We start from the raw sequence: 13412 nt of genomic DNA, 5'->3' as shown, positions 1-13412 counted from the left end.
TTCATCCAATAAAGATTTGTTGTTTTGCTACTAAGAAGTGAAGCTATTTTTAATCTCAAAAAGATTTGTTGTTTTGGTACAAAGAACATGAAGCAGTTTTTACTCACAAAAGTGAAAAAATTTTGATTGCAATAAAATATTTTTTACTACTGTTTGGCGTTTAATTTACAAATATTTCTTACTACTGCTTAGATCGAATATCTCAGAAGGCTATTCATTCATATTTTTTTAAGCAAAATGATTGGAAAATTCATACAACAACAAAGTTGAATTATTTTAATACATCAATGGATTCCAATATTAACCAAAAATATAGAAGACTGCAAATGGACAGAGAAGGAAAAAAAACGCTTGGGGTGTCAAAAAGATAAAAAAATTGGCAATGGAGAAAACACACCATGGAGTGTGAAGTTATATAACAATGTAAGTAAAGGGGGAGGGGTACATCTAGAGAGAGAAGATTCCAAGAATATGAATGATCAATGAAAAAAAGAAGAAAGAAGGAAAGGACATCAAAGTAAGGAATACAGAAAAACAGCAGACTAGTGCATTAATTGTCATAAACTTGTATATAGGTTAGACTAAAATCTAAACGAAACTGCATTGTAATCAGTTCAAATACTGAATAACACCCATTGCAACCTTGCTAGCCCCACAACTGCAGGCTTTGTGAGATGCATGCTCTCTTCTGCACATGCTAAACCTCTAAGCTAAGAAGTATACCAACTTGTAGAGTGGAGCCCGCTGGGCTCTTACTGCTGCTATTACATTCACCCTAGGCTGCCCCCCACAGGATGGGAGAGCTGACTTTGGCTGTTCACTCCCCCCAGTCCTGTCTGCCCAGCGCCCATGCTGTCACTTGAACAAAGGTATCGGTGAACAGAAATGGCTTTATCCTTCTGTACCCTAAGCCCATAGTCTGGCCTTGACATTTTTAAAGCAAAACTCTGAAAGACTGTTCTGTGAAACAGCTTAGCAAGTTCAAAGAGTCTTAAGTCTTGGTCCCCAGCGTCTGATCTACTATGGCATGTGATCTGGATATAAATGGAAAACATGCCTGCCAGTACAGACAGATAACAGAAGATGGACATCTGACTATTCAGTGACTGAACCACTGGTACAGCTGATATTCACTTTAAGTTATCTGTCCCTGCTGGCAAATGTTTTCCATCCATATACTTTGCTAAAATAAAACAGTGTCCTAAAGACACAAGTAAATATTCTAAAACTCTGTTGCCTGATTAGATAATTACTGATATCAGAGTATACCTTATGGTTTTACATAATAATGTATGTGGTATACTTAAAACTCATTTACTTGCATATATCTAACATGCATACTTTTACTGGACAGACATTTAACCTAATTGTTCAATCATTCATCATTTATCTCTGCAACACCTTCCCACAAAAATCAGTACATTTCAAAGTAAAATCCAGTAGCAATGTCTTTCGGCTTTTCCCGGTTAGGGGTCACCACAGTGGATCACCAATCCACAGATTGATTGACAGTGGAGTTTTTACGGTGTTTAGTTGCCAGCCTGGCACCCAACCTTCACTGAAGGCACTCAAAGTAAAATCCGGTGTTACATGAAAAAATGCACTTGGTGGGTCCTCTCCCAAATAAGAATAACATTACTATAGCAATTTCAAAAAGAATAACAAATTAAGGACTCTAAAGGGCAAATGCAAAGAAGACATTATGCAACAAACACTGCTAGTATGTTGTTCCACTATATAATATGCATAAGTCACCTATATGTATTTTTTTGCTATACTCAGGAAGAAACAGTGAGATTATGCCTTCATCTTAACCCTTTGTAACATGATAAAAAGAAGAATGGAAACAATCCCAATACTGTAAGCCGATCAACCGTCTCTGTATACATACAAATATTAAGCTGCCTAGGGTGTTGGAAAAGGATAGTCCATGGCAAAGAAAATATTAACTAACTTTTGCCCAATGAGTTCTTTCCTCAGATGTTAAGGCTGCAACTCCTGGTCCCTCAGGTTCACTGTCACACCTCCGTCTGATATACGTAAGCTGCCTAAAAAAAGACAACAGCATTAGTAAGCTATGTCTGTCTATGCAGATCACAGAAACACAGAGTACTGAAATAACTTAACTTGAAAACATTTCTTTAGTGACAATGTTACACTTCACCAGTTTAAATCTGTGACTTCTGATAAGATTCAATTATGACTCAGAAAACTTCTGAAAAATGAATATTGTGAAGAACAACAGGAACAGCCAAACTGCTATCAATGACAAAAGTACAAAGCAAAAACGAAGGAAGTTTAAAAAAGAAAACTATTAGGAAAAACGTACATAATTTAATAAACACAAGGAAAGAAAAAGTGAAGACAGAACGTGCTTGGCAATACTAAATGTAGCAATGGAAGTCGCAAACTATGTAAAGAAAAAGTCAAAATAAGGAAATGAGCAGCCAAGGAGGAGGATGAAATGTTGCAGTACACACAAGGAAATAAAGGAGACAAAACAAAGAATGATGAAACTAAATAAAATGGATAAAAAGTAGACAGAAAGAAGACATGAGAAAGTTATGCTACTAAATTAATACTTATATGTTGTATTAAACAAATTATATGGAAAACTGACAAAACTCATTAAAAATGCAAGAAACAGGGGTTTGATCCCAGTCGTATATCAGATGGAAATATTACAAAAAGCATTCCAATAATTAACATCTGAACTACAATCTTGGAAAACTAGCAATATATAACCAAACCTTTTTTCTTTAACAGCTTAGGGGAAGAAGGTAAAAATTCTTGAAAAGAGGAAAAAATTGCAAATCTGTCTAATTTTTATAACAGTATGTTTAAGACAAGCTGCAAAATGCTGTCAGTTTAACTTTTGTTAAAGGGAAAGTTACTGAAAGGAAAAACTGAGACAATGATAAACAAAATCTAGTATAGTTTATCTGACAAAGTAACGTGGACATTACATCAGAAAATGGCTGCAAACATGACCTAGTTTGACTTCAGCAACAGCATTTGACAATGCACCCCACAAAAGGTTGCTGAACAAGTTGCACAAAATTTGGGATGGATCCTTAAGGAGACAGCAAGAATAAAATACACAGATATGGGATCCAAACATCTCACTACAGGGAGAATACAGACAGAAGAAACCAGCCTCAAGTTGCTCCACACAGCTCATGCTCTACAGCAATTTCACAATTATGTGCTGTCCATTTTCACACTTGCAAAGTAACCCAAATTACTTCATTTACTTTATCCAGGTAGTGTATTCCTACCATGTAAGAAAAGAACAGCAGTGATCTACCATTTTATATAGCACTTTCATTTTAAATAAAATGAGACTTCTTCAGAGTAAGCTCCAAACTAATCCTCTTGGATTTAAGAGAAACGCATCCACATGACATTATAAAAGGGGTAGGGGGTCTCATTCTGTAGGAGATGAAACAGATAAATAAAATGATAGATCTCTACTATTTCCTGGAAGATCTATATTGTTTGGTTACGAGTGTGTGGATTACACAGCATACACCAATGATCCTCAATGGTTATTGGTTAGTGTACTACTAAAGAAACCTAATTTCTCTCATTTAGTTTTTTTTAACACTTTTACTGAATTATCACTGATGACATAGGCAAATTTACATTTATATAAAGTAATCAAACTGTATTAACAAGCTCACATTTACATACATTATACTTCATATATACTGCTATATATCATATAACTTAAACAATATTACATAAATAAATTAAGGGCAGGAATTGAATAATTTATTTATTTTTTAAACAAGAAACATCTTTATTAAACTATCATTTATGATGTACGCAATGCTACATTTATACAAATGAAAACAAACCACACCAACACAATCCTAGTGGCAAGCACTTCACATCAAAAACCACACTGAAACACTCTTAGTTGCAAACATTATACACCACTCATAATCTACCCAATCATTTTCAGTCAAACATTACATAGCTCATTCAAGTTCTGTCTTCTTTTAATCATCAATCCTCCCCTATATGTAGTGCTCCCAAAATTCTCATTTTTTCCTATGTAGTTTGCTTCTACCAGTTTCTAAATATCTCAAGTCCCGTTGTTTTATCTCTGTTACTATATTCACTACTTCAAGTATAGTTGGTTTAGATTCTGATTTCCATTTTCAAGTAATTGCTTTTTTGGCAGCACCATATGAAGACACAGTAAGGCCTTACCATGTCTAGGCAGTTCAGATTCTGTATCATAGCTCAGAAAAATCGTCCCCCTCGTCACACCAATCTGCTCCCCAGCATCTCCGACAGTGCATCCCACAGGGAATCCTTGAAGTCTGCCAACTCACTACACTCCCAGAAAATATGTTCCCAATTACCTTTTTCTTCCCCATCACACCTCCAACATTTGCTGTCTCCCTTAAATTCTCTGGAATCGACTTTGGGTATAAAAATATGTATGTAAACATTTCCAAGCAAAAATTCTAAATCTGCTAGATCTTGTTGCACATTTGGGAGACACATATACATATAACCTCCCATTGTTTCTTTGTGAATTTTTTATCCAATCTCTCTTCCCAATCCTTTCTAACCTTCTCTGATTGATTCTTATAGTTATCATGCAATATTTTATATGCTCTACTAATTATTCATTTTTTAATGGCAGCTTCTATTCTAGATTCTACTAAAAACTCTAACAGTGCTGGTCTTTCATTTAGGACCCCCTATTTCTTTTTCATTGCCTATACTCTGATATCAATCCTTGATATGGAAGGCAATCTCTAACCTGCAGTCCAAATAAATTTTTGACATCTTCCCATTCTATTATCTTTTCCTCTCTAGTTACTGCTTCTAGTACCTTGGTTCCTTTGCCAGTTTTCTCAAATAAATTCCAGCCCCCTCTTGCCTATTTTCTGTATCCGTAATTGCAGCCATCCCTATCTGCAGAATCTCCTTTCTCTATTCCCATGTGGTTTAGTTCTTAGGATACTTTCTGCTACTTTATGGATAGAGTTGAGGTGCCTAGGCAGCAACACATTTCCCTGTGGTACATTTTGTTGGGGACACATGGCTAAAGTGACATTCAGCTGCAGAGAAATATGGCTGCTGTGAATTCCCTGTGGGCAAAGAGAAGCACAGACCGCCATGAGCACAGCTTTAATAACCAAGTACATGGGGGCAAAAGAAGTAATGAGCATTGTGCTCAGGGTACAGTACATGCTTACATAACTACATGTAGAAGTGTGCTACAACATGGATGAAATCTTGCAAGTTAGTGTAGTCATATTTATGCTCCAGTATGCATTTTAGTTAATGTTGCCTAGACACTGTGAAGGGGGTAGTGGTCCATATACACACAAATTATAAAGGCACTGGCCATTGTGCACTGCATTTGTACTGCTGCTGACATGCCCACTGGCCAGCCTGCTGCTGATGTGTTCCATACTGTCTGCTATCTCATGTTGCCTTGGGGACCATGGATATTATTTTGCCCCTGTGCATTTGGTTACTGGTGTTGTGGGCATGGCAAAACATTCCTCTCTTTGCCCACAGGGAATTCGCAACAGCTAATTTTTTCTGCAGCTGAATGTCACTTCAGCCATGTACCCCAACCAGATGTACCACAGGGAAATGCCTTGTTGGCTAGGGGCCTGAACCCTTATGGATATAACATTCTGTATGATTATTATTCTCATTAAAGGCCCGCATCCAAAATCCCAGCCTCTCCTTGTTTCTTGAGCTTCTCTCCTGTTTCATCATCATCCCTTTCCACTTTAAATTACAGTTTTCTGTTTGTGCTATGTATAGGAGCCTTCAATGTGTAGCTCTGAAATACCCCTTCAGTTCGGATAATCATAATCCACCCTGTTCTACTGGATGAATCCGCTTATCCACTTCACTCTTGCTGTCTTAATCTCCCACATAAAGTCATTCAGCTCTTTATTAATTGCTATCCACAACTTCTACTCTGGTTGATAAAAATATGCCTGACCTGTGTACATGACTAAAGGGACTAAAAACATTTTAACTGCTTCTATCTTACTATCCATATCCATGTAACAAAACTTCCATTTTCTCAGTTTTTGTATTATATTCTATTTAGTCTCTTCCCACATATCCTTAGCTGCCACACCAGAATCATTTTTAACCCATAGTCCTAAATACTTCATTTTATCATTGCCCATAAATATGGATATTGATGAACCAATTCATGTTTGGGTACATAATTTACCGCTATTGCCTTTGTTTTAGCTTCATTAGTTTTGTACCCTGAAAAAATATGAAACGGTCTCAAAATGTTCCACAGAGCTGTAATGTCTATTTCTGGTTTTGTCAGGTATGAAATAATGTCATCTGCAAACAGAGCCAGCTTTTCTTGACTAGCACACCAATCATATTCCTTGAATTTATCAGTCCCTTATTTTCTGTGCCAATGGTTCTAAATATAGTGCACATAACAAAGGGGAAAGAGGACACCCCCTGCCTGGTTCCTCTGCTTAAGCAGAAATTATCAGAGAGGACCCTACACACTTTAACTTTCATCTCCAATCCCTCAGATATCCTCCTAATCAACCTTATAATTATTTTTTTCAGGAAATGCATATGTTCCACTGCCCTGCTCATAAAGCCCCAGCTTACTCAGTCAAATGCCTTCTCTGCATCAAGACCCACCAATAATAATGGTATTTTCTTAAAATCTGCTTCTCTCTGGATCATCAGTGTTCTGTTAATGTTGTCAAATGTTTGCCTCCCCTCCACAAAACCATAATGATCCATATCTATCAATTTTGGTATTACTTTTGCCACTTTTTAGCCACTATAGACATGAACACTTTATAATCATGGTTTTGTATTGAAATGTACCTATATGAAGCTGGATCTGATGGATCTTTACCTGTTTAGGTATTACAGCTACCAGTGCTTTCTTTTAGGATGTTGGTACTTCTTTTAAAATACTGTTACACAAAACCTTCCAAATATGTATCCGTTCTTTCCCTCCTAGCTTCCAAACTTCCACAGGAATACCATCTATTCCTGGGGACTTTCCTGTAGATTGGTTATACATCACAATTTTTATTTCATCTCCTCCTATCCTGTTAGTAATTGTGCCTCATCTACCTCTAACATTTGCATATTTAATTCTTCCATAAACATTTCCATTTGTATCTTTTTTTTGCTTTCCATAATTCTCTGCTTTATACAGACTTTCACAGAATTTCCAAAATATTTCTAATACCTCTACAGGATTTGTTTTTACTTTCCTTGTCACAGGCTCCCTAAGCTTGGTGATGGTCCTTGTTAAAAGTTTTGCGCTCTAGTGTCATCATTAAAAAACAGTTGTTTAACAGCAATTTTTCTAAACTCGTGCATATTAGCCAGGTAATCCCTTATTTTTTTGCTTATCATTCTGCAGTTGATTCTCTTCTTGTTCTGTGAGACTCTCCTATTCTGTAACACTAACATTTGTCAGTCCTTCTAAATAATTCTGGTTACTTCTTAACCATAGCTCTCTTTCTTTTATTTCCACTCTATTTTAATTTTATCCCACTCCCTAGCTATATTTTTAGAAGGCATTTCTATCCTCTCGAATAGCTCCTGAATAATCTCCACTACCCATTCCTTAAATTCCTCTCTTTTCAACAGACGGGTGGAAAGTGCCAGTGTCTCATTTTTATTTCATTATCCTGTGTTTTTATTTTAGTTATTATTGGAGCATGATCTGAAATAGTTACTGGGTGCGTACAAAGACCTTCTGTGACACTGCCAGCCCAGCTATCTGGAATTTTGTAAATAATTCTAAGTCATCTGTGAATATCGATATGACTTATACAGAACTGTATGTTACATACGAAGCTTCAAGAATGTAACCACAACATACCCTGCTGCAACATAGAAGATTAACTTATAAAACTTCAAGAAAATAAGTTGAAATTAAGTGCTTTATGATGTGCTATAAAAGTTAGTATCAATGAGCAAGAAGACAGGATGTCTAGGGCTACAGTTTTTTATTGTCTTGAAACAGAAATAATTACTAGGTTTCAAATGTAAAAGAGTTTTATTGTTTTACGACTTCCAAGTTCTGCAAACATCTGAGAGATATGTACTTCTCACACAGAGATGTTAAAATTCAGTTAGTATCTGTTAGCCTGGGAACTGAAATCACGTGACAAAGAGTGATATCATCCAAGCTAACCCAGCAGTAATGTTTATTATTAATTTAATAACTCTCTCAGAGACAGTCTGGGCATTTTGTATCTTGTCTTCGACCTAGAAACATCCCACTCAGTGCTTCTGCCTGTGTGTTGTCTGTAAGTAAGACTTACGGCGTAGTACCTCTCTTAGAGATAGATAGGAATATAGCAAAGATTAGTTTCGACGTTTTCTGTATTTATGTGAGTCTGCCCTGCAATGTTGTTTTAAAATATTTCCTGTGATTCTGAACTCTGAAGTAAATGTTTTTTTCTGAGTATTGTCTTGTTCTTTAATTATTTATTATTAAATATATTTAAACCTATCTTTGTGGCTGATATTTGTGAGACATATTTAAGCTCTTAGAGTACTTGTATATGTATTTGGTGACACTGTATAAGCCGCTCCTAAATAGTCTTGCTCTTGGTCAGGCTACCATTTAGATTAATAGTAACATTACACAGTAGGATTGGTCACTCTTTGTAAGGGCCTTACAGTAGCTGATAAGTATGGGTTGTTGGCAGTGATAACTACCTTATAGTCTGGGCAGAAGGGGGCATAGCTAGAAAACCTGTGCCAGCCTTCCCCAGGAGTGTATGTGTGTTTGTATATAAATCAAATCTCAAAGTGTGTGTCAACTACTTGGGCAGGGACAGGAAGCACTGGTTGAACAGAGAGGGTGACGAAGGTCTTGGCTTGATCCCTTAGCTGAGATATTAACACTATAGCTGTGCCAGTGGGGAGTCTTACTGGGGATTTGGAGAAAGAAGGAGAAATCAGCCTCAGACTCTGATCTCTGTGTGCTCTTAGGAGAAACTGCATTTTACTCTGTGTGCACTTGTCATCCCCCCATTGTGTACGTCCCTCACTGTTTCCAGTGGTGAGGATTGAGGCTCCTTAATTACTGAGCCAGTACAGGGGCATCACATATTAATTGGTGGCAGTGGTGGGATATCCACATCACATAATTGGTTGACAGTGGTGAGTTAGCCACATCACATGTTAATTGGCCTGTATTGGTGTGGATATTGAATCCCTGCAGCCTGTGTACAGTGGTCATGGAAGGTGTTTGTACTCTTAATCAGTCATGCAGTGAACATTCAGAGTTTATATCACAACAGTTTATTTTTTTGTTAGCTTAGTCAAGGACAGCAGGCAAGCATGTCAGCAGAGGAGTATGGCAAGCTGAGAAGGAGGGTCTATATCAGAATATTGAAGTTTTAAAACTTCGAATGTTCTAATATCGACCCATTTTGAGCGACTGCTAAAAATAGCAAAGCTGCAGAACAACGAATTCTTTCCCTAGGAAAGAATTCGGTTGGCCGGTTCTGTGGGTTCGCTGTTTTCAGCGCTGTGGTGGAAATTTTCGGGTCGGGTTCAGGTAAGTGTGCGATTGTGTGGTCGTTAGGATTAGAGCGCGGGTTAGGTGATTTAGGGTTAGTGCGCGGGTTAGGTGAGTTAGGGTTAGGGCGCAGGTTAGGTGAATTAGGGTTGGGGCGGGTTAAGTGAGTTAGGTTTAGGGCGCAGGTTAGGTGAGTGATGGACCTTAGGGTCAGGGTTTGGGTTAAGGTGAGTGGATAGATAGTAGTGTATGTACAGTTTAGTGTAGGGTTAGTTGTAGGATTATAAGTGTGTGTGTGTGTGTGTATTGATGTTTTTTAGGTGTGCTTGTGTTTCGGAATAGCAAATTTTTTCCCCAAGGAAAAAATTTGCTGTTCTGAATGTTCGATATTATGTGGTTTAGATATTTTAGGTTTGATGAAATAGCGTTTGCTATTTTCATCTTTCGAGAGTGTGATATAAACACGACAAGGAGCCAGTTGGTTAAGATGTGACAGGCTAAAGGACTGGTGCATGCCAACCTGACTAAAGCAGACATGATTGCAGCTTTAGTCACAGCTGCATCACAGAATAGCAACCAGGAGGACAATCATGCTGGCCGTGAAGATGTACAACTCTCAGAAAATGGAGAGCTCAACCTTTTCACAGAGGACTTAAAAATCCATCAGAAGTTAGAGAGACTTGAGCTGGAGGCCAAGCTTTTGGAAATAGAAGCAGCAGAAAGACTGAAATGTCTTAAAGCTAAGGAATATGAGAAACTGCAATGGCTGAAGGCTGAGGAGAATGAGAAGCAGAGGCAACACGGAAAGCAGATGCTGACTTTTCGCCAGAGTCATGGAAGTAATGGGGAAGGGAGTAACTAAACCCCAGAAGAAACAAAGGTCAGTAAATTTCTTTCACAATTAACAGAGGGGGATAATTTTGATAGTTTCATTCATGTGTTTGAGAGGTTATGTAAACCATATAATGTTGATCAAGGACTATGGGTATGGTTCCTGACCCCCTTACTCCATGGTAAACCTGTAACCGTAATTTCTAAACTGTCTGATACTGATTGTTTAAATTATAATATTGTAAAAAAAAACTTTTTACAAGAATTTTTAAGTTAACACCTCAAGCTTACAGGAAAAGATTTCATGAGCATATATGGAAAGCAGATGAATGTGTGTGAATACATTACTGAACTAAGCACTTATGTTCATAGGTGGGTGAGTGGATGTCAAGTCACCACTTTTGAAGGGCTGGCAGACCTTTTGGTGAGGGAACAACCCCTTAGCACTTTGTCTAAGGACATGAGAATCTGGTTAGCTGATAGACAATGCACTACTGCAGATTAGTTGGTGAAGAATGGAGACCTACACCCAGCAAGCAGGGCATCACTGCACAGGAAAGGGACACCCAGTGCTGCTCATGGATCTAAAGGAACCCATGGTGAGCATCCCAGACTGCTCCAACTGAGTCTACCAGTAGCAGGGGAATCCACTAGTCCAGGTACACATCCAGGACCAAGGGTCAAATGTTTTAAATGCAACCAGTGGGGCCATGTACCATATAGATGTCCACGGAGGCAAGGTGGGAGAGCCAGTAAGTGGGAATGACAAAATGTCAGCAGTAGGTCATCTCGAGACAACAAGGATACCAAACTACCACAACAGGTTATATCCTATCTTAGTGAATGGGAAAGAGGCCAAGGCTACGACAGACACAGCCTCTGACCTAACCACTGTGAAGTCTGCAATGGTTATAGAGGTGCACTACTTGATTGGGAAGTCTACTTCAGTCAGAGCTTTAGGAGGGACCCCATTCCAAATATCTTTGGCTAGGGTTCACCTTGACAGGGATGGTGGAAAAGGAAGCCAGCAAGTAGGTGTGTTTGAGGATATCCCTGAAATGGCCTGATAGGAAATCATTTTGATAATGCAGTATCGTGTGTGCATGCAGTTACATGCAGTCAGGCTTGGAGACAAGCATGTGGGTCTGAGTGCCTGGGGAGAACCAGACAGACCGCACACTTGCAGCCAGGATTGGTGAGGTGGTTACATCAGGGAGGGAGCTACACTGTAGCAGTGAGACTGAAGGTGAGCCACAGCTGCTTGTAAGTACTGAAGTTCCCTTGGACAGAGTGACTGCAAGGGCAGAGGTGAGTAGTAGTAGTAATAGTACCCAGGCTGACAGTGAGGCACCACTGTCAGAGAATAACAGGCTTCCTGTGGCAGGGGAGCTGGGAAGGGTTAATAAGAGAGAGGTGAGACAGGCTCAGGTCTCAGACCTTACATTATAAGGCCTGAGGAAGGTAGTCAGTGAGGCACCTGATTCTCAAGGGAAAAGGGGGATTTGTATACCGGGACAAAGGATTACTGTATAGAGAGTGGACTCCTGAGGGAGGGCTAGAGGGTGAGAGAATACAGCAGCTGGTAGTGCCTAGAGCCTACCATCTGGCACTTCTAGCTATAGCCCATGATATTCCCTTTGCAGGTCATATGGGCATAAAATGCACAAAGAGACGTATTATGCAGAACTTTTATGGGCCTGCGATTTCTAGAGATGTAACAGGGTACTAGGACCTGTGAGCAGTGCCAAAAAGGTATGCAAAACAGGAGACAAGGTAAGAGCTCCTTTAATGCCTTTGCCTGTGATTCAGAAGCCATTTCAAAGGGTAGCTATGGATACTGTGGGGCCTCTGAGTACCCCAAGTTCCACAGGGAAAAAGTATATACTAGTGGTAGTAGATTATGCACTGCCCTCCATTGAGGCAAAAAGGGTGTCAAATGGTTTATTAGAAATTTTCTGCAGGGTAGTTTTTGCAAAAGGAATACTGGCTGACAGAGGTGGCAATTTCATGTCATACCTGCTGGCTTGTCTGTGGAAGTACTGTGGGGTGAAGCACCTAAAGACCACCCCATACCATCCCCAGACTAATGGTCTTGTTGAGAGGTTAAACTCTACGCTCAAGTCCATGCTGCGGGCATTTGCAGACCAGTTTAAGAGGGAGGGGGACAAATATTTGCCCCATCTGTTGTTTGCTTAGAAAGAGGTTCCGCAGGAATCCACAGATTTTTCACCTTTGATTTGCTGTATGTGCATAGGGTGAGGGGACCTCTAGATTTGAATCAAGATGAGTGTGAGGGTGAATCTGAATTCCACAAGGAGTCTGTTGTGGCATATGTCCTAAACCTCAGGACACAGCTCAGGGAACTCATGGGCTTGGCCCAGGAGAACCTGGCAGAAGCCCAACAGCAGAAAAGGGTATGGTATGGGAGGAATGCTCAAGGTAGAGAGTATGCTGTAGGGCAGCAGGTAATGGTTCTCATTCCTGTCAGACACAACAAGCTGCAGGCAGCTTGGAAGGGACCCTACAAAGTGGTAAGGAAGGTCAGTGACATTAACTATATGGAAGAACTGCTAGCCAGGAGGCAGGGGCACAAACTGTACCATGTTAATATGATGAATCCTTACCATGATAGGGAGGCTCTTGTGCTGAGTATTTGCAATGGATTGCAGGAGGAGTCTGGGGGGGGGGGTCTGGTGACTGATCTCCTCAGTGAGGCTCGAACTGACACCTCAGTGGAAGGGGTAGCAATGTCCCAGCTGCTATCCCCTATCCAGGTTCGAGAAATCTGAGCAGTGTTACAAGAGTTTCGGGGCATGTTCACTGGGAAACCAGGGTGCACCAACTTGGAACAGCACCATGTGGATACAAGACCCCAAAGGCCTGTTAAGCAGGCCCCTTATAGGGTGCCTGAAAGAGTCAAACAGACTCTGAGGAAGAAGATACAGGAAATGCTGGAACTAGGGGTAATGCAGGGGTCCAGCAGTGCCTGGGCCTCCCCAGTGGTGCTGGCACCAAAGAAGGATGGCAGCACCAGGTTGTGTGCGGACTACAGGAA

At 39.7% G+C, this 13412-nt stretch overlaps 1 protein-coding gene across 3 annotated transcripts in view; it reads right to left on the bottom strand.

Annotated features, from left to right (window-relative positions):
- CROT (carnitine O-octanoyltransferase) overlaps nucleotides 1-13412 on the bottom strand; it is a 1004553-nt gene that overhangs the window by 704148 nt on the left and 286993 nt on the right. For all 3 annotated transcript variants that reach the window (XM_044067515.1, XM_044067513.1, XM_044067514.1), the window contains exon 7: nucleotides 1955-2048. In XM_044067515.1, coding sequence (XP_043923450.1) covers nucleotides 1955-2048 — 94 coding nt within the window. The remainder of the gene's footprint in view (nucleotides 1-1954; nucleotides 2049-13412) is intronic.

Source organism: Protopterus annectens, chromosome 3.part1 (assembly GCF_019279795.1).
Source record: "Protopterus annectens isolate FY-2018-M chromosome 3.part1, PAN1.0, whole genome shotgun sequence".
Classification (NCBI taxonomy): Eukaryota; Metazoa; Chordata; order Ceratodontiformes; family Protopteridae; genus Protopterus; species Protopterus annectens.
This window is presented reverse-complemented; position numbering and strand designations above follow the sequence as displayed.